This window comes from Acipenser ruthenus, chromosome 14, assembly GCF_902713425.1.
Source record: "Acipenser ruthenus chromosome 14, fAciRut3.2 maternal haplotype, whole genome shotgun sequence".
NCBI lineage: Eukaryota > Metazoa > Chordata > Actinopteri > Acipenseriformes > Acipenseridae > Acipenser > Acipenser ruthenus.
In genome coordinates this window covers 20,358,181-20,380,362 of record NC_081202.1, presented here as the reverse complement: position 1 = coordinate 20,380,362, position 22,182 = coordinate 20,358,181, and the positions used below count along the sequence as shown (strand labels likewise).

General features: G+C 36.1%; 1 protein-coding gene across 10 annotated transcripts in view; it reads right to left on the bottom strand.

Moving 5' to 3' along the window:
• LOC117419846 (kinesin-like protein KIF21A) overlaps nt 1–22,182 on the bottom strand; it is a 60,348-nt gene that overhangs the window by 23,801 nt on the left and 14,365 nt on the right. For 5 of the 10 annotated variants that reach the window (XM_034033122.3, XM_034033116.3, XM_058986069.1 and 2 more), the window contains exons 2-11: nt 13,148–13,370; nt 11,602–11,784; nt 11,115–11,264; nt 10,444–10,578; nt 10,023–10,190; nt 7,582–7,697; nt 7,241–7,436; nt 5,949–6,138; nt 5,685–5,748; nt 3,171–3,374 (exon numbers count right to left, since the gene is read on the bottom strand). In XM_034033122.3, coding sequence (XP_033889013.2) covers nt 3,171–3,374; nt 5,685–5,748; nt 5,949–6,138; nt 7,241–7,436; nt 7,582–7,697; nt 10,023–10,190; nt 10,444–10,578; nt 11,115–11,264; nt 11,602–11,784; nt 13,148–13,370 — 1,629 coding nt within the window. Of the gene's footprint in view, nt 1–3,170; nt 3,375–5,684; nt 5,749–5,948; nt 6,139–7,240; nt 7,437–7,581; nt 7,698–10,022; nt 10,194–10,443; nt 10,579–11,114; nt 11,265–11,601; nt 11,785–13,147; nt 13,371–22,182 lie in introns of all 10 variants that reach the window. The other 5 variants (XM_034033115.3, XM_034033118.3, XM_034033121.3 and 2 more) reach the window with 1 other exon arrangement.

The following is a 22,182-nucleotide window of genomic DNA, read 5'->3' as shown; positions in this document are numbered from 1 at the left end:
CACTTTTTATTTACTGTATGAAATTACTATTTTCGGTTACTTTCCAAAATTCTTGATTTTTTTTTTTTTTCTGTCACAATATGTATTAACTCGACAGTACTTGCACTCTTCCTGTACCTTCTTTCCTTTGCTGTCTTCCACAACGAAATCCTTATGGTCACGGGAATATTCTTCTGGGGTTTCTGTGTGTTTAGACATTTTTTTACATTTCCCATCAATTTGCAATTATGTTTTAGGTTCCACAAGCGTGTAAATACTCCCTATGGAACTGTAATAGCTTTAAATCTTGCGAGAAAGAACAATCCTCCACTCTAGTAATTGTAATATTGTTTTAAATCTCGCATGCGTGTCACAATCCTCCAATAGAAATGTACGAATTTGCTGTCACTCAGTAGTTAGGGTGGGTTTAAAGTATTCAGAAATGTCAGGAAGGAGGGACTGCCATTGGTTTTTTTTTTTTTTGTAGGTTACTGTATTTTATTTATTTCTCACAGGGAAAGGGGTCAAGTCAATGAATTGAGTAACCATTTCCAGTGTTTTTCCGGCGTTTATTGGATATGCACAGCTTTCATTTTTCTTTTTGTATTGGAGGGGTTTTATCGGTTTTTACCGGTTAAAACCGAAATCAGAAGCCCTAAGTCCTAGTTACAATTAATCCAGCTCAAAAGCTCCCACACTGAAGTACCGTTTCATGTTTAGTCGGACTTACAGAGTATACCGGGGTTCCGAAAAATATAGTGTTACACATCCCTGCGTGTTTCTACAACCGTTTAAATAATGTACGTGTAATTTCTATTTTTATTGTTTTTTTTTAATAATAATAATTCTTAACGTTCTGTTAATAAAAAAGTTTTAAATGACCTCTTGATTTTTCACTCCATCTTCTATGAGAATCAAATATCTGGCAACTTCTTGTTTTTCAAAAGATGCTTGTTTAAACATGGGGTGTATTTTATAATTCGCTGGATCACCATGTTTGTCTCCATCAACATCAGGTCGCAAAGAAAATGCAGACGACAGGCTGTAGTTACTGCGACGAGTATTTATTATGTCTACATGTTTTCTGCAGAAAATATGTCTTTCCAACATCTTGTACCTTCTTGATCCATAATCAGAGGTTTACATAACTGGTACGCAGGTTCATATGCGGACCAATAAAGAAAATGCAGACTTAGTTATGTATAAGACGCAAGTGTACTGTCAGTATATTTTTCATAGGAAAGCATTTAAAATAAAGGCAGAGATGGTGCTCACGGTTTGAAGGTGAGCGATACATGCCTAATGTATGGATTATTCCAGGAGAGTGGGGTCTACAGGCTTTGTCAACAATGTCTGTGATCAATACCACCCCCACCCCCACCCCAGCGTTGCTCACTGCACAAGTGAAACAGAAAAGAAATACATATATATCTTAATTTTTCGCCAGCACCTTCCTTTCGTTCCATTATTTTCGGCATCGTCTGCAATGTAAACTGCAGAACTGCACCATAACTGTTTAATTCACTGTACTTGTTTGTGGACCAATGAAATAGCAACTTGCCAAGACAGCCGTCTGCAAGCACCAATGGGGTACGTAATGTAAAAACAACCACCTTCATGAAATTGTGCCTTAGTTTTTCAGGTTTTTGTTTGTTTATTTTATGTTAAAAAAATAAATAAATAAATAAATCAATAAATAAATAAATAAATAAATAAATAAATAAATAAATAAATAAATAAATAAATACAAACGTCACAGACTGTGACAAATGTGTTAATAGTTTTTAAAAAAAATGTGATTAAAAAACAAACAAACAAACAAAAAAATCGATCTGCACTGATCACATCAATAGCCCCAGCGGACTGAGTAAAAGTGGAAAATCGCCAAACACTGGAGATTTTTCATCTCTGCTTTTCACACTTATAACTTTAAAGTCTGTTAAAAAGCTTTTTTTCAAAATGTCATCTAGTGCACTGATAGTGTAGAGATTATTGCCCACATTGTCTAACAGGTAACACTGCAAGAACGATCCATGATGTGGTACGGAACAGAAAAGCCAGAGCACTTGTAATGTTTTTTTGTTTGTTTTTAAATCTTTCTTCCTGCAGTGATTTAGAGGACAGGTCTCAAACCCCAGAGCACTAGAGCAGACATTTAGAAAATAGCTTTGAAACAGACTTTAAAATTGTGATCGTAAAAAGTTGTCATGATGTTATCAATGAAAAGAAAAATGACACGTAAGTTATTTAAACAGGTGTAGCAACACGTGGGGACGTGTAACGCTATAGTTTTCGGAACCCCACTAAGTAATGCGTACAAAAACGATTCAAATAGTTTGGTTAATGTTCCTAGCTGCACAAATGGACAGTGGGACTTTATACTATGGCATCCCACCATGCACTGCATTATATGTTTACAACCCCGCAAATATGGAGCCCATGACAATGGTAGACATAGCATGAACGTTATGGCTTTGTTTCTTAAAAACACAAGGTGTCAACGATGGAGAAGGCAGCAATAGTCTCGCCATAGGCGGGCTTTGTATAGGCTCTTTGATCATGCCTCTTTGGGCTTGTGTTACGATTAAATTGTATACAGTGAAGCAGTATTGATAGTGGTTCTTAACTCCTTCAGGCTCCTTTTCTATTTGCAATGTCCATGCGCCAAACATATCAAATAGCATTTTGGGATAGTGGAGGATACACCAAAAATTTGGTTCAGTATTACACCATCTACACTTCTAACAAACCGTACTACTTGATGCGATCTAACTTAGAACCTAACTAGTACAGTTTAAATGCATTTTAACATTTTATTCTACGTGATTCCTAGGTTTATAAAATTCCCACCAAACGTCATATTTTACTCATAAACCTTCAAAAGCATTTTGCATGATAAAATGGCACAAAGAATAAAATGGATATTTCCACAACCAACACAAGAACAATCCCTGTAAATACTTGGTTCTTTCAGTTTGTGTCTAATTCACAGCCAATGTGGCAATTTTCCACATCACATACCTTTTGTGCATTAAACACATTGCCAAGACTCACTTCATAACCTACAGTATATCTACCAACAGTAATGACTAGCACATTATATTACACTGTATGCATCTTGATTTTCGAATTCTGTTTTCAAAAAGCAGTCATACTTCAATAATGTTCATATTCAACATGCAAACTCTTACCTTTTCTTTTTCTTTTTCTCAATCTTCTTGAGTTTTAGCAAATCTTTCTTTGCCAGTTCAATGATTTCTGTGGCTTCTTTCTCTGGCTCGATCACAGACGTGGAAAATGAAGCTGGCCCACCAAAAAAAGGAGATCTTGAGGAGGCTCTTGAAAGATTTTTTCGAAGATGCTCGTTCACAGCCTCACTTTCTAATAACTTAGCCCTAAAAAACAAAGCATAGATTTAAATCTTCAGCAATGATGAAATGTCAAGCAGGCATGCCAATTATCTCATTTTTATTGTGAATAATAATTTAATAGTTTGAATAGTTTGCAAGTAAAAACATTAAAAGGTGGGTCTCTGGTACAACAGAAATGCTTCACCATCCCACTTATTTCTGATGCCATCCTATCGTACCACATGTTACAGAGGTTTCCTCAATTTTGCCAAATTGAATTTCTCAAGCCACTGTATGGAAGATGGCTTGAGGCACGAAGTGCAAGCAAATACATCTTCTTTTACTGTGTATCTAGTTAAATCTGTTAATTAGGACCACTCAAGGAACTGATAGGCAGGTGAATATGCACTGGGAGTCACCAGTGAAGCCAGGTGATCCTTATTATAAGTTTGACTGTATACAGCCCTTCATTGTTACCTTGCCCCATGCTTATTTTCCCCATGCTTGCTGTCAGAGAAGTTTTGGTACAGAAATGCATTGCAGTCTCCCTTTAGCCCAAGAAATCTTGGTACATGTTATCAATGATGTTAGGTGTGCAAAACACTGATGTACTGAGAAATAAATCGTTTTTTTTTTATTGCTAATGTGCATTTTTTGCAGTTAAATGATTTTTAGTAATTGTTGTTATTAGTGCTATCCTCACTACAAGCCAATCTGGTACCTGTGAAGTACCAACTCGATATATTGAGGGGGGAATGCACTATAAAGATACCACACATATAAATATATATATGTATAGACACACACACACACATATACTGATGCACAATGAATAGCTCACTGGGCACATACAGTACATAATGTTTAAATAGTGTTTAAATAGTGATCAGATATGTTTGTTGATTGTTTCAGTAGTATTGTAAGTATAATGAGTTGATTAAGAATCTGCATAAATAGCCATTCGAAAATACATGATTTTAATTAACGCAAGAACAGCGAAAGTTATGACCATGCCCCGCTTGATAACGAAGATCGCCTGGTTGCTAACGGCATGATTGAAGGCGGTCTGTCTGTGAGAGAAGTTACCCGGAGAATGAGATGTTCTGCTTCAACAAATCAGCAGACTAGTCCAGAGAAACCAGGCTCCGTGAGGGAAACCGGCTCTGTGAGGGACAGGCCACGGTCCTGGAAGGCAGAGGGTCACCACACAGGCCCACCACGTCGTGGTGAGCGTTATGCTGACTGTTGCGTTGTTCAAGTCAACCGGTGGGGTGGTGGAAGTGTGATGATGTGGGAAGGAATCTCCTTTAACACAAGAACACCTTTGGTGCAGATTGAGGGCAACCTTACTGCTCAGCGATACATTGACGAAGTCCTTGAGGCAGCAGTTTTTCTGTTCCTGCAAGCCAATCCGTAAGTGTTGATTTTCCAGCAGGACAATGCAAGACCACACAGTGCTAGGCTTACAATTGCACGACTTCAAGAAAACAATGTCGAAGTCTTGCCATGGCCAGCTTTTTCTCCTGTAGAACATCTGTGAGACCAAATCGCCAGTGCCATTCACAGGAGACAGCCTCGACCAGCCAGCCTTCGCCAGCTGGCTGCAGCTGCACAGGAAGAGTGGCAGAACATCCCACAGCAGTCTATCCAGAGGCTGATCAAGTCTATGCGTCAACACTGCCAGGATTGTGTTAATGCTCAGGGAGGTCATTCCCGATACTAACTGTAATGTTTTCATTTTGACAGTGTGTCACGTTTCATACTGAAAACTTATCATGATTCTTGTATTTTTGTTCACATTTTCTGTAATTTTGTTTGATATCTATGTTTAAAATATGTGATTAAATCCATTAGACCTGAGTGTTGATGAATGCACTATTTTGTGCATCAGTATATATATATATATATATATATATATATATATATATATACATACAGACACACACACACTTAGCAAAAGTTCTGAATTATGTTCTGCATTATCATACTGAAATTTCTAGCACCTTGTAGACAATACTAAGGGTATGAATACTTTTGAATTAGCATTTTTGGAGTTTTGCAAAAAATTGGATGAAATAAATAATTGTAACTTTTCCCTCATCCACAAAAGCAAAACATTTGCTACAAAAGACTTTTCCTATAATTATTTGTTTTCGAGAAATTTCTATAAATTAAAAATTTCCATTGGGGCACATTCTATTATATATTCACCATGCTTCACCATGGATGGTTTACTACACTTCAGTATAGTGATTTATGACAGATGTGCTTTCCCCTCCTTTCACAATGTTTTTTTCACTATACTTTGCAATGCTTTAACATGCTTTTGTGGCCAGTTTTAAACATGTGGTTTACCTGAGGTCTTCAATTTCTTTGATGTAATTCTTTATCATGTTGCCTATTTCTTCATTTCCTTCACCTGAACAATTAAAAAGCAAGCTATTAACAGCAAAAACACAGATTTTTCAAATGCCTTTGGAAGGAGAATAAAAAAGAAAACATAACTTAGAGAAAATCTTATACATTCTAATCTAAAATAGGAAGTTGCAAATGACCACTGGTGACATCTTGCTTTCCCACTTTCATTATTCATAATTACAGAAGAAAAGGCCAGCCTACCTGCGTTGGCTAGCACCTGATTAGCCTGGTCACTCAAGAGCTGGGTGAGTCTGGCTCTCTGTGCATCAATAGTCTCTTGCATAGCTTTAATCCGGATTCTCAGGTTGTTACTCTCCGTCTGGAGCATGGAGTTCTCATGGAACATGTCATTAACACTATCCATTCCATCTTCTCCTATTATTCTTTTACCCTATTGTTTGTGAAAAAGAATGTCAAGTCACTGAGGATACACAGAGTAGCACCCATATTAAGATGCAACATACATCACTCTTCAGCAATAACAACAAAACTAGTAATTGGTGGACTACAGCCGTTAAATGCTGAATATGTGTGTGGCCCGGTCTTTAATTAATCCCTATTATTTTAAATTAATATTACAAAACTAGAAGAAAGCGCTTAAGAGACCTTCCAATATATTACTTATGGGGTTGAGGTGATCAACCTTCACGCCAGAGTCATTGGATTTTATTAGACCGTTACAGTACCATAGAATCTACACTGATTGCATGAACCTCTTCTTTTTAGGAGTAAGCCTGTGATGATAACCACTAATAGGTGGTTAATGCAATCCAAGGCTATGCCCCAGTGCTATCAAATGCCCTTAAAAAAATCTAGTTGTGACTTTTTTCGCTGGGGTATTGTGGCAGGGTGAAAGCCCTGCCAGTGCACAGGTGTGTGTGTGGGGGGTGGGGGGAATATTGGGTTGGCAGGGAGGGGGTTAAATTCCTCCCTGCAGATATGTGGCTGGAGCCGTACAAACTGATGATTAATTAGGCTCCAGGTCACAGGGTATAAAAAGGTGTAGGGTAGAGCGTTAATGTTGGTGAGTTAGTGTCGGAGAAGGCGATGGCTGGTGTTAAGAGTGATTTGTGTGTGTTGTGTTTCATTGAAAGCGGCAGCTCAGTGTTTATAGTGTTTTGTCTAAACTGTTTGTTTTGGCCACCATGCCTGTTTGTTTTGTTCCTGTGTTTTGTTTGTTGTTTTATTATTATTATAAATGTTCTCTTCAACTAACTACACTGTTATGATCACTTATTCTAATTTTGTTACCCGCAAAAGTTAAGTCTAAATGTAATGTATCAAATGACAAATACAGCTTGTGTTAGGAATTTTTTTTAAAGAAATGTATTTGGTACTTAATGGGTTTAAAAAAAAAAAAAAAAGTAAGTGAATCAAAAACTGGAGTATGTATTAAAATTGAAATGGCAAAACAGTCCTACTAAAATGCCCCTATATATATTTTTTTAAACCAGCGTTCCACCTAATGAAGCAGTTAATTACTGTTCCCTTACCGTCTTGTACTCCATAAGCTCCATCTGCAGCCGTGCAATCTCAGTCCGGAGAGCACTGATCTGCTGGCTGGCCTTGTCCTGGTTCACCATCACTCTGTTCTTGATGTTTCGGGCTCGGTTTGCATACTTAAGCGCATTCAAGGTTTCCATGAAATCTCTGTCAGATGGGCTGATACACGCTATCATAACGGTTTGGCTGGAAGTTAAATAAACAAGATTTGCTTTACTTCACACAACAGAATACATTCCCCTGGTTGTTTGTTTTTTACTGCATTTGGGAAACAATTTCTTGGACTGTAGTTTGTGATTGCTTCTGCTGCTTGTTGTCTAAATATACACACCTATTTCCTCCGAGTGAATCCTGCAGTAACCGAGTAAGCTTGGAATCTCTGTAAGGCACGTGAGATGACTTCTTACTTTTATCTCCAAGTGCGCTGATAACATTCCCAAGTGCTAACTTAAATAAGGAGAGGAAAACAGGGTTACTTAAAAATGCTTAGAATTTTTTTTGGATTGTTTCTGAAAGCACCTGGATCATTCCAGCATATGTTTACCAATTTTCAAGGATTCGTTTCCTCCATTTGTGGCTGATGATAGATAAACCATATGTGAAGGAGAAACAGTTTCATGGGTAGGTGTCAAAACAAGCTGTGTAACTCATACCCCACAGTGTGAGAAAGTGTCTGAAGCTTGCGAAAATGGCTACTGTGACTACCTTAGACCTCATTTATGTCATGCATTAGATGACAAAGACAGATCTTCCTACCATAAAACTATTGACCTGCAAGGGGTCAGTCAAGGTACCCCTCCCCCAATGGTTCACTTGAGCTTGAAAGACCCATTTGTATTTCAGTATAACCCAAGTCCTGACACGAGATACTGATGCCACTCTTAAGGGCTGTCTAAAAGCACCATCAAATACAGCACACATAAACCGTATGCTCTTTCAAAGACTACCCCCCGCCCCCCAAAAAGAAAAAAACAACAAAAAAAAAAAAAACATTACATAAAAATGGTCACTGTGCTTACTACCCAGTTCCAAAATTTGTAAAATAAACCCCTGGATCCAAAGGTGCATTGTAGCCTAACAAATGGAGTCTTAGTGCTAATATCTGGAAGCTGTTAAACAGGTCATTTTAATTTTACTAAGCTACGTAGTTTAATTTACTATGCATGTACTGGAGACATGAAATCTGTTTCATTTGTATGATTACTGTACTTTGTTGCTGTTTTCTAATTGATACATTGACTGAATTCAATGTATAAGCGTATTATTCATGGAGTCATGTGAAATATAGTAATAGGCTATAATAAACCAGCATACTAAATGAGAATTTTTCTTATATTGTCCGAGGGGCTGGTGGAGGGCCTATTTATTAGTACAAGAAGTTATATTTTGGCAACTACATTTTTAGACCTATTATTGCATTTATTTGAATACATTGTGTATATAGTATATCAAATAAAAACACCAGCGAATAGTATTTTCATGTAATGGTAAGTGGTACTGTATACAATTTGTCATTCAAATTATCGCCCATGATGAACACTTCTGTTTTAATGATACGCATTGCACACTAAAAACACACACTGAGAAAAATAACCAGAGCTTGTTGACTCTCTATTTCCTTTTAAATGATGTGATCCTCTGTGTGCTGTGTGAGTGACACGTGTGCTAACAGGATTCCTTTATCTCAGTCAAAAGTAAAATATCATGAAAAGTGACGTCTCTGAAGGCTATAGTTCTATTTCTGGAATGCATGAAAATATTTAAATCTCTATAAAAGTGTCATAATTGGTTAATGAGAGGCACTGAAGGGGGAGGGGTTCAGGTGAAATGACCAAGCAAGTGAATAACCTACCGAAAGGGTGTTTAAAGCATTTAACCTAGTATAGTACCAGATTTCTTTTTTTTCATGAAAATACATGTGTTTTTTTTTTCAAAACTGCACCTTTGATACCTTCTGTACATATTGAACTGAAGGTAAGATATCACTTTTAAATTATACCATAAGGGTGTTTTTATATGCCTCTGGGAATTTTCTGCCAGTTCATCCAGTTCTTTGAGGTTTGTCTCTACCCTACACTAATCTCTGTGTACAAAGACCTGAATGCTTTAATCAGCTTTTTTGTTTTGCGGATCTGTTCACTTTTCATCCTGTTCAGGTGCAACTCACCACCTTGAACAGCTGATTATATAATATGCTGAGTCATTTGTTTTTTTTTGGTGCAGAGAGAAATGTGATATAAGACAACCACATCCTAACAAGGTTGACATATACATGAACAGAATACACTGACGCTATTGTAAAATTGATTAAGAATTAAATACCAGTGGCTTTTGAAGAATTCTACAAATATACAGTATGGCTGCATGAAACTACCACTAGATGGTGCTACTGCGGCACATCTCACATTAAAGGGTATCTTGTTGGTAAGAGTATCATAAACAATTCAGTGTATTGCACACCTAAACAAAACAGATGGAATGTTTAATTAATTCAGCACAAATAATTCTACCGTCACATTTTTGAGTGTGCACAATTTCACAGAAGTGGTTTAAGACCAGCTTCTACAAATCATGTGATGCAGTTGCAGTTGCAAATCTGACTCTGACAGGTTCTTCCTGTTGTGACCTGTCATTTTTCACAGGTCACATTTTAGCCCTTGGCTCTTGCTTGACAGCAAACACTTCGCTTCAGGAATTTCTAAACAATTGGCAACCAAAACAACAACTAATACAGGCTATTGGCAGTTGAGCTAGGCCTGCCTTTAATCTTACCAGCCCACAATTGATTGAAATTCCTTCCTTGGCTCTTTCCCCTGTCGCTCCTGTTCTCTTTAATCTCTCTGAACCCGCCAGGTCAACAAAATGGAATTTGGCAGTGAGGGTTTCAAATTCATTCATCTGGGAAGATCCATCCATTATCCTGTTATCTGTCTCATTATCCTGCTTTAAAACAAAAAGACACTCAAGTCTACTGCTGTAGTTTAAACTAAATGGCGAGTCACTGTGTACATTATGTATTTGACAATTAGACAAACTTTTTATATTTATTTTTTTTATTTCCAAATAGGACTTTTACATTTACAATCCTGTTTTGATACTTATAAAAAACAGTATGGGTTAATTAAATGTAAATAATGCAACTCTAAGACTTCACTACAAATGAACACTGCAAATATTTAACCAGGACACGTACATTTTCTGCATTCGCACAAACTCGCACTTGACACAAGTGGATAGTGAATATGGCATGAGAACGAGAGCTCTGGACGTTCATCTGAGTGCTGGCTGTGGTACGAGATAGGGCACCGAGCTTCAAGCACTGAATCATCTGAAAAAGAAAATATTAACAATTAAAATAATAATTGCATATGCTGGTACTTCTTTTTAAACTGTACCTCTTTCTGGACCACAACACAACTTGTATTCTGTTAATAATCATGTTACATTTTAGATCTATACACATAGTGGGCCTTATTTACTTTAATGTATTAGTGTTTTTTAGATTTTTTTCAGTCTGTTTTTATTTTGAACCTGTTCTATATTATTGTTGTTGTTGTTTTTTTATTTAAATCTTCTCTAACTTTGTTAAAATCATGAATAGCTATTTCACTACATGGCACTGAAAAGTACAGTATACTAAAAGAAAACACATTTCAGTAAAACTCTATTCAATTCCAGATAAACTGAGAAGCCATATGGATGAATCACTGTACAATTAAGATAAGCAAATACTGTTTAAAATTTTTTTTAAAAAGGGTTAAAGATTTTAAAAAAAATGTCAGACGTGCTCATATTTGTTCATAGTGTCCGAGGTCACAGTCAAGCTGTTCAGCATTACAATGTTAACTCAAACGCGGTACTTACCTCTGCTTCTGTGTTCACAGTACGTGTTGTAACACCAACTGTATAAATTCCACCATTAGCATCTTCATGTATTTTGATGTGTGATTTTTGCTTCCTTAACTCAATGTCCCGTGTTGTGTCAAAAAGATCCAGTACTTCTTCGTTATAAAGCTAAGAAGATATATAAAACAAAAAAGGTTTGTCACTATGATCTTACAAATAAAAACAGTTGCAATACTTAGTATCCTAAGATACTAGGCATATATTTTAACATGTTTTGGGGAGCAATATTATTTTTTTTTTTTGGAGAAAAAGGTAGCCGCTTAAATCTTAATTTTAATTTTGTCTGAGAATGAGTAAACTTGCATTCAATGTTATTTATTCAAAGCCTCATAATTTCCAAGTTGAAAACGGTTTTTGCTAAAGCTTTATTGCTGTTCATTTTTCTTAACACAAACTCCTACTATCATCAGTTATTTCAAGGGCCCCCAAGAACCGTCTGCCTCACCTCAAGGAACTGCGCGTTGACTTTGAATTCCGGGGATGGCAGTCCTTGTTCTATGGCCGCTTGCTTCCGCTCATCTATTCCTTTATAGAGGTGCTTCACAGCCCTGGGGATAATCCCAAGCTCATTCTCTCCAATGCTGACATCAAATCCTGTCCCCATGGTGTATGTCTTCCCTGAACCAGTCTAAAACAACAAGGGCATTTACAGTTTGTGTTATACTTTTTTTTTTTTTTTATCTTTTACTCCTACAGCACACGGAAATATTCCTCTGCCTTGCATTCATTCAAATCCAATGAAAGAATGATTGGTCAAATCACACTGTTCCAAATTATGCTGCATTGCTAAGCAAATGCGGAGTTGATCTCAGGAACTTCTCTGTTAATATTAGCTGAATTGTTTTTTTTTTCTAAAAGAGTTAAAAGCATTTTCCCAGGTCTTTAAACCTGTTAATCGTCCAGTAAAGGTACTTCGCGTGGAGTGCCCTATAACCTGGAGGTTGCCGGTTCGGGTCCAGACTATTCCTCTGCTGGCCATGGATGGGAGTTCCCAGGGGCCGCGCACAATTGACCGAGCGCCGCCCGGGGTGGGGACTTAGGTCAGCCAGGGTTTCCTTGGCTCACCACACACCAGCGACCCCTGTAGACTGGCCTGGGCGCCTACAGGACTGCCTGCAAGCGGCCCAGAGCTGCGTGGTCCTCTGACACTGTAGCTCTTTGGTAGCTGCATGACTGCCAATATACATTTCGGAGGACACATGTGTTCGTTTTCGTTTCTTATATACAGATAGACGGGTTGCAGCGGTGAGCCAGGCTTAAAATTGGGCATTTCAAATTGGGGTGAAAATGGGGTTAAAAAAATAAAAAATAAAAAAAACTATTGCCGATTCCAAATTTAAAAAATAAAAGTTGATCAATATTAACCCATCTATAGAAGAATGGTAATTTCTGACTGGTGAAACAAGTAAAATATGTACAGGGTTGGAAATCATGGAAAAGGGAAATATCCATAGGGCACGTACATGTCAAAATAAATATAAAACCAGCAGCAAAGAAATACAGAAATCTTTTTCAGACTTCTCATCCAATTACACTTTTGCAAACACTGCAAACAGAAGCAAGATTTCAGTTTTTTATTTTTCTTAAAAATATTTCCCAACATAAAACCAATGTCACCTTACAATAACTGATTTTGAGTTTCAGTGTTTTAAAATAAAATATCAAACAGAATGAAATTTCAATGTACCATTTGTAATTCAGTAATATGAGAGAATTGGTCAGGGGTCTGAATAGTTTTGCAAGGTACTGTGTGTGTGTGTGTATATATATATATATATATATATATATATATATATATAATCACTTTTAGCAGAAATAATTTGCATAATATTCTTCCTGTACAGTAATGCAGAGATGACCTTGCAGTACCTTACCTTTAGGACCTGTTGATGAGCTGCATCTTTGATAAGGGTGTTACCTAAACTCATTTTCAAGAACTGATTGTGTACAAATAGTTAAAAAACAAAAGGTTCAAGCCATGCCCAGCTTACCTGGCCATATGCAAATATTGTCGCATTGTAGCCGTCAAAGCAGCCTTCAATAAGTTTTTCTGTGCAGGCTGAATAGATGGCATCCTGCTGAGAATCGATGTCGAACACATAATCGAACGTAAATGCTTTATCCTTCCCCAGAATCACCTGGGGTTCACCAGGGGTAACACAAGTGCAAATGTGACATCCTTCAATCTTCTCTCTAGCTAGCTGAGGGCGGATTCTAGAAAATGGAAAGAGAAATATCTGTCAAAAATGTAAAAAATGCTGCTTCATGTTGACTTAAAATGTTCTAGATAGGAACATGGTTAATACACATACCTATACAGTAGATACAATAATTAGACAATTTGGACAATTGTGGAAAGAACTGCTGTATATAAGTTCACCATCCCTAACAAACACCACGGTGTCATTAACTATAAAGAGTTGCATTGTGAACAAGCACACACAAAACTAATGTTTTACAACACATACAGTACAGAACCAGTATTATGTGTCACTGACATCAGATCCTCCATTTTGAGATTTAGCCCTGGATGAGAGCAGCAAAGGAAAATACTTGGCAGGGGGTGTAGGCGGGACGTTTTTTTTTTTAAATGAATAATGTTCCAGAGTATTCATAAAAACAAGTTGGGCTCAGGAATAATATAGAGGAGATCACGATTGCAAGTTTCCATGCTTCTTTGAGCTCTTTTTTTTTTTTTTTTTTTTACAATCTTGTCTTTACACAGAGTTCAATTCAAGATGGAATACAAACAAGGAACCAATCCACTTGTTTGTAATACAGTGCAGGATCTACCCTTTCCCACTCACAGGTAAACACACACACATTAAACACCAGTATCTGAAACATTATTGATCCTACTTGTGGTTCTGACAGACAGGTTTGTGATTCAAACTCACGTACAGTACACCAGGTCAACTCACTACACTGATTTAACTTGCCTTGTCTCAACGCAGCCACTGAGAATTAAAACTGTCCAACTGGTTCTACAAAGAATCTGACAAATTGATCCTGATGTGACATCACGCCCTCCACTCATTTACTTTTTCCTACCACATTTCGTACAATATAATCTGTCTGCCAAGAACAGTACAGTGACACATGGATATTTTGATATGTTCTAAAAACTGAATGGTAGTAATTCACCACCTTGTTTTAATAGCTAATGACATAATTATATTCATTCTGTAGGCTAAAGTAGATTATATGTGCAATTTTGAAAGAAATGACACGTTACAGCAAACACATATTTTCATGTTTAAAAACAGAATTGATAAAAACGGCACATTATGAGAACTACTGTAGCAAATGGAACTGAACGACAGGTAAGATTTTATGCATTTCTTTTGATTACAGGAGCTAAAAGTACATTCTAGTCAACTTTATGATACAATATGATGATAGAGAACAAACTAGTTGATTTGATGTGTTCATCTTTCTAAAGAGGTAGAGTCTAAAGCATACCACTTACTAATAAAGAAGGAATTAATTAACAATCTTTTAAGAGCACATTGATAGAAAAACAACAGGAATACCAGATGCTGAATGTATTCTGTCAATGTAAAATAAAATGACGTTTCCAGCCTCAGGGTACAGTTTAACTTGTCATAGTTGTGTTTCAAAACAAAGATCATTATCTCTGGAAACAAAAAACTGTCTGTATTGCCATGTGCAAAATGAGATTAAAAAAAATAGCTTAAATATTCACACAATCTTTGAATAAGCACTGGCAGGGAACAAATGACACTAAAGTGCATTTGAAAAGCATTTTTAACACAGCAACAAAATGCATTAAGATTTACTACAGCAAGCAAATATTCTGAATCAAAAGATCAGTCCACAGTGCAGGTATTCATGTGTACTACTGTACAGTTCTTTTCAATTCAAAATTATATTTAAAACACAACTAGTTATAAAGGAATCTACAATATCCTCGTTGAGGTTAAATAATACACTGCAGTATCAAACTGCACAGTCACTGCAGGTATAAACAGGGCTCTTCCAGTATTGTATTACTGCTAGTGTAATATATCAACATCTAGTTAGTCAAGGGGGAGGGGAGAAGTAATTTAGCCTGCTTCTGACTTTGTGTTTGTAAGCAAGCTTGTATAAGGTTGGCTGATCTAGACTGTTCTCAGATCCTTTCATGCAGTGTGAATTGTGTGGCCCACAACATCCTTGAGAGTAGCTTCGCTCAGCCCTCATTTTGTCAACAGCATTTTAATTCTGTGTGAACCCAATTACATTTAAGATATGAATAAGGTACTGGAGACAGGGATTTTGCTTGTGTTCTTGTTATCTTGATGTTCTCTAAAATACCTATAGGTAAATACTGCATGCAGTAAATATAATACGAACTGCAGTAGTAGATCATTGTCCTACCAGTAGTAGGACACAGTGCTCTTTATCTTGAATAATACTCTTAAAATGTACTGTAATGTATTAAAGGAAACATACGGCACAGAATTTGAGCAACAAATGTCTTTACTGTTGGCTACTACTGATACTCTGTTTCTACTTGCATTCTCCCAATCGAAAAAAAAAGAAGAAAAAAAACAACTAGGCCTAAACAATGTACTGCTTGTTACCACATAAAATACCAAAAACTATCAGGATTTCGACCTTCTGTTTTTGAAAGTCAGTTTCACCAGCCCTAGCAAATATGTACAGTAACTACAGTAAGATAACATTGTACTCTTCAGGTTAACGTTCTGCTGCTAACGTAGTTACAAGTTTAAATTCCAATTGCTGAAAACACACTTCTGGCCACATAACCCACATGCTGAATCAGGCACGAGATAACTGTGGGATGAAGCTAAATGTATGTAGTGCACAGCTTATTTAGTAACTGCATAAGAAAAGTTAGCTGTGAAAAAAACCCATGAGCTATGTCAGTATGAGATGTATTCCCATGTACTTGCATGGACCTCCAGAACTACATTTCCCATCATCCTCCTGCTAACATATGTACGAGATGAATTTACAAGTGAGCAGGAGGATGAGGGGAAATGTTTCTGAGAGGTCAATGTGGATACAGGGGAAGCCATCTTGAGGCAGGGAATTCAATGTAAAAGTTTTAAAAAGTGGTCAAAATGTAAAAACAAAATAATTAAAACAACACACACACACCTTACGTGAATAGTTGTATCAACACAAGGGAACATGTAACACAATAAAATAAAAAGGTCCTTATGTACACTTTAACATGTTAAAAAAATAAATAAAATCAAGAAACTTATTTAACCATGGTTTTATCTTTTCAAACTTTGTTTCTGTCTTACACTACAAGAAATTCTTAACTTACACTATATGAAATTGTTAAGAAGTGTTCATTTTAAATCAGACTGTTTTCAAAAACAAATTCCTCCTAATCATTTGTTTTATAAGTCTAAAAGGCCTGCAGCTTTCAGTTTTAGAGTTGATTTACATGAATAAAATTAATTTTCAATGCTGTATTGTCCCAGTTCATGTAAAACTATAATATCTACTGCACTGGAGTAGTTTAATCCCAATTTAAGGCCCTTATCATATTCCCCTTCCAATGTTTTTTTTCTCTGCAAAAATGTAAACATTACAAAGGGAAATTATGTGCTGGGACAAACACAGGATTTTCATGTTTGGATATTCACTTATAATTTAAATATTCGTCTGGATATTTGTTTGCTTTCAAAAAGTAATAAAAGCCATTATATTGCTCTGAACGCAGGCAGAAACAGCATAGCAGCAGGGGCAAGGGGGCGTGGCCCCTGTGTGTGTGCCTTTATTTTACAGCAAGACGTTACAATATGTAACACGTTAAAGCTGAAAAATATTGTGTATTCTTTGAGTAAAGAATACATTGTGTTGGCATTACTTTACCACAGCACTACGTACACTGGTGTAGTTTCTGTACTATAACCTACAGTACACTGAACATACTGTGTCACATGTACATTTAATTAGAAAGACGCATTACAATTAAAATATCAAATGCACATTCCCCTGAAGGACAACAGAAAGATGCCTGGTAGAATACTGACACATCAGGACGGGATGTGATTTTAATGTATTTAGGATGGAGGTTATTGATCTGCTTATACTGCATCATTCTCAGAATGTACAGCTATGGCCAAAAGTTTTGCATCACTTCGAATTTTAGGATTGACACATAATTATTTAAAAAAAAAAAAACAAAAAAAAAAAAACATAATTTAGATATTTTAGTTAACATCATGTAATAAAAGAAACTACAAAATTATATCGTAAAAGTCTACCGGAAGCCATAACAATAGTACAGCATTTCATGTTAGATTTCGAAATGTCACATTTTGGCAGTTTTTCATTAAATATATGGAAAACTACAAAGAGGTATGTATTTCAATATGTTAACGTGACATTATTCAGCAGGTTTCATTTGACTTTATGAAGCTAAAGTAGTTAGTTCTATAGCGTGATGCAAAATTTTTGGCCATAGCTGTAGTTTTTAGGAAGACCAAGCCTGACCCTGGTTCAAAAGCTGGTGGATCAGTCTATTTATATAGTAGCTACAGCACCCTATGGAAACAATGATCAAACTGTGGAGGGGCTACACGGACATGAGACGTTAAGACAGCAGATGGCTCTGCAGCTCAGAAGGTCTTGCAAAATGGTGTCATCGATATCTGGCACCTAAAACAACTATGAAATAAAATCTGACACAAAATCTGCTCTGTTCTACTGTTGATTTATGTTCTGGGTTAACATATTAAAACCTGTCTATTAAAAATAATACATTTCAATAGTCACAACTACAGTGCTCTCTACTTATAATTCCACGAAGTTAAAACCCTCTGTACAGTATCAAGATGCTACCAGGGCATTAATAATTCAGGGTTACTCAGTCTTAAAAAGCCTTTCACTGAATACAAATGAGGACAAAATCCATTTATAAATATCATATGGGAGATACTGAAATTGAAGAATGAATCTATGAAAAAGACCTAGGAGTTTATGTTGACTCAGAAATGTCTTCATCTAGACAATGTGGGGAACCTATAAAAAAGGCCAACAAAATGCTCGGATATATTGTGAAAAGCATTGAATTTAAATCAAGGGAAGTAATGTTAAAACTTTACAATGCATTAGTAAGACCTCATCTAGAATATTGTGTTCAGTTCTGGCACCTCGTTACAAAAAGGATATTGCTGCTTTAGAAAGAGTGCAAAGAAGAGCGACCAGAATTATCCCGGGTTTAAAAGGCATGTCGTACGCAGACAGGCTAAAAGAATTGAATCTATTCAGTCTTGAACAAAGAAGACTACACAGTGATCTGATTCAAGCATTCAAAATTCTAAAAGGTATTGACAATGTCGACCCAAAGGACTTTATCGACCAGAAAAAAGAAACAAGGACCAGGGGTCACAAACAGAGGTTAGATAAAGGGGCATTCAGAACAGAAAATAGAAGGCACTTTTTTACACAGAGAATAGTGAGGGTCTGGAACCAACTCCCCAGTAATGTTGTTGAAGCTGACACCCTAGGATCCTTTAAGAAGCTGCTTGTTGAGATTCTGGTATCAATAAGCTACTAACAACAAAACGAGCAAGATGGGCCGAATGGCCTCCTCTCGTTTGTAAACGGTCTTTTGTTCTTATGTCACTGAGAAGTGTAAGTTCATATTATTATTATTATTATTATTATTATTATTATTATTATTATTAGTAGTAGTAGTAGTAGTAGTAGTAGTAGTAGTAGTAGTAGTAGTAGTAGTAGTAGTAGTAGTAGTAAAATGTGACTGACTGATAACCTGTTTTGGAACGGTGACTGTAAATGAAGCTTTGTTTTGCCTCAGTCTGCTGCAGTTGTTGCTGCTGCAATGCAAGCTTAGTGTATATATCGCAAGCAGCATCAATTACATGCAAATAAACAATGTGTATTTGTATTTTTATTTAAATTATAAAAAACATGGTTACTGTTCTATATAACATTTTTATATGACATGTGAATGTTTTATTCCATTTATATGGATTACCTGTAAAATAATAGCATTTTCAATCAAATATAAACAAGTAGCTATGGTGACGCTACCAATAAATTATGCAAATTAGTACCACTGAATGTCAAAATGTACCCTTCGTCGCAGCCCTACAAAATAGCCTAGATTTTTTCAAAGAGAAATACTGTTGTGTTAAGAAATCATTTGCAAATTGGGAAAGTGCCAGAATGATTCAGCAAAAAATCATTTCAGAGCATAACAACCAAAAGCTGAAGGGCAGACAGCGAGTCCTTTTTAACACTGGAACAAACACACATTTCTCATGTTTTAACATTCAGTACCTTATTTTACTACAGATAGGTAAAATGTGTTACAATTACAGTACATAAATTAAAAATTGTAAATTATAGCTGGTGTAGATTTACTTTTTACTAACAGATTTTTTCTTTACAGACCTGTTTTTAATCCTCCCAAAAATAAGTACGTTTTGAAAAGTGAAAGGGTTCTAAGAGAATGTGTTAGTGTAATAAATAATGGCATTAGGCTGAAGTCAGACTAGCTCTAGAAAAGTTGTTACTGGCCACGTTACTGTACTCTTCAGGAAGAAATTGTTCACTAAAACTAAAACTTCCATTATCTACAGTAGAATGTTTGCCATTGTTCTTTACTCAGAAAATGTATCAAAGAACACATCTTGGTTTAAACTTGTAAATGTCAGGTATATCCCTGTCCTAAAAATATATATTAATACCATATTCGCTTTAAATAAAATCTCTGGAATTAGACTTCTGTTTGAGCTACAGTAGAAGTAATGGAGACAAATATCCTAAATCACACTAAGGTAATAACCCTTTCCAGAAATGAAAATTACTTCTGACACTGCATGAAGGACTTTATTTAAACAACTGTATCCAGATTTTGTTCCAAATCCATTCGAAGGTAACACTGAAAACAATGTTCACAATGGCTTGGCTCTAAGCCATATTGATTTTCCATCTCCTGCTTAATGAGATGTGGAAGCAACCACGCGTTTTACTCAGATGAAGCAGTTTATTCAAAGAATGTAACTGAACAATATAAAATGGTGCACAGAACAGTATACAGTATGCATTCAGGGGGAGCGCTACAAGTATGAAAACAGAGACGTAATGGATAGGAATAATTAAAAAAATGATACTGTACATTCATTTTTTAACAAAGTATATATATTTTTTTGTTTTGGTGTACAGTAAGTTAATTTGCCTGCAGGGTTTCATGGAAGAAGACTTGCATTGTAAGTTATATTGGGTGGAACCCACAATTTGAATCAGGTGTTTTTGTAGCCGTTTAGAACTGCACTAAAAAAGACAAGTGAATGTTTACTGTATATCCATGGTAAAAGGACACAGGAAGATTGTACTCATTGAATCCAAGCAAAGAAATGAAAAGCATTTTGTCATATCAGCACTCACGTCTTTTCGAGACAGAAAACTCTGCCAGACCTGCCTACTCCCTCTCTATAGATATGTGGAGTAGGTGGAGCTGGCAGAGTTGAAAGGTCATATTGCCATTTGACTTTAGGTACTCAGGATCTTCAGTAAGGATCAAAGCAAGCGCCAGGGTAGACAAAGAGAGGTTAAGTGAAAAGTACCAATAATTTTATATTGGAGCAATATAACCCAAAACCACACTGAATGATTGCAAAGGTTATATATATATATATATATATATATATATATATATATATATATATATATATATATATATATATATAACCTTTGCAATCGTTCAGATATAACCTTTGCAATATATATATATATATATATATATAAGGTTTAATCTATAGCTACTTGCTCTTTCACTTTTCCATATTTCCTGTGGTTTAATTTGAAATTTCCCTGATTTTTAGTAATAAAGCTTCATTGGTTGACAGCTTTTGTACAAGACGGTGCCAAAAAATGAAAATGCCTGAGAGGTAACCAGACTCATTGTACCCACCAACTAATCTGCTTCAAAACTATTAACGTGATAATGTCAAGATCCACCAGGTTGCTTGTCATTACCTTTTTTTTACAGACACACCTTGCATTTGAATAAGAGGTTATGATTGGGTTCATGTTTTGTCATAACATGATGTTTAAAGTATTTAGTTATACACATTAAAACTCACTTTGCCAGTGATTACAGACAATTCAAACATTGACTGTGACTGATCTGACATGCTTGGAAAAGCTAACGTCAATGAAAACTGAGAAAAGTTCACTTAAAGCATCAGACAAAGAATGTATTAATAAATAAATAAATAATTTCTGTAGGCTACAGTACATGGTTTCCCTAGTTCAAATGAATAATCTATTTGACAATACTGTCTAAGGATGCACATGTGTTTTAACTGGCACATCATTCCAGAGTGCACCATGCGGTCCATAAAAAAAAAAAAAAAAAACAGGAAACTCTCCATTGCATTGTACCTAAAGTCATGAACTGAAGCCATGGGTTTAGTCTTTCTGATTTGTGTATGGTACTGTACAAGTACAATAGCTTAAACAAACAGCTCACGTTAAGAGGTTACACACCAGATTTGCTTTGGACTACAGGAAAAGGAAACTGCCTGTAATGCAAACCTCCTAGCTGAGAAATAGTATAGACCTTGACCTGCTCCAGTAACTGGTGGCAAAGAAATTCATAAGCAAGTACTGTATATTATCACAATTGGAAACACGTCACTCTTGATAAGAGGAAATTCCAGTGTGATATAATTATGTACATAAAGATAGAAAGAAGAGCCATGTGTCCTAAAGAACAGCCTAACTGGTTCTCTAGATCTACTAAAACTGTAAAGGTTGATATACGGACGTACAGAAAGTCACATACAGTACTGTATAATAAGTGCACCTCCTCCACCAGTATTGCTGTACTGGAACATATTGCATTATAACAGAGTCAGCTTGTTTTTGGACCACCCCCCATGCTGCTACAGTTATTACTGTTGCTCGGGGATGACTTGATGACAAGAGATCTGTATCTCTGTATAAACAAAGACAGACAGATAAGGCATAGAAAGCACAAGTAACCAGGGAGCTAAGCATCAGAAAG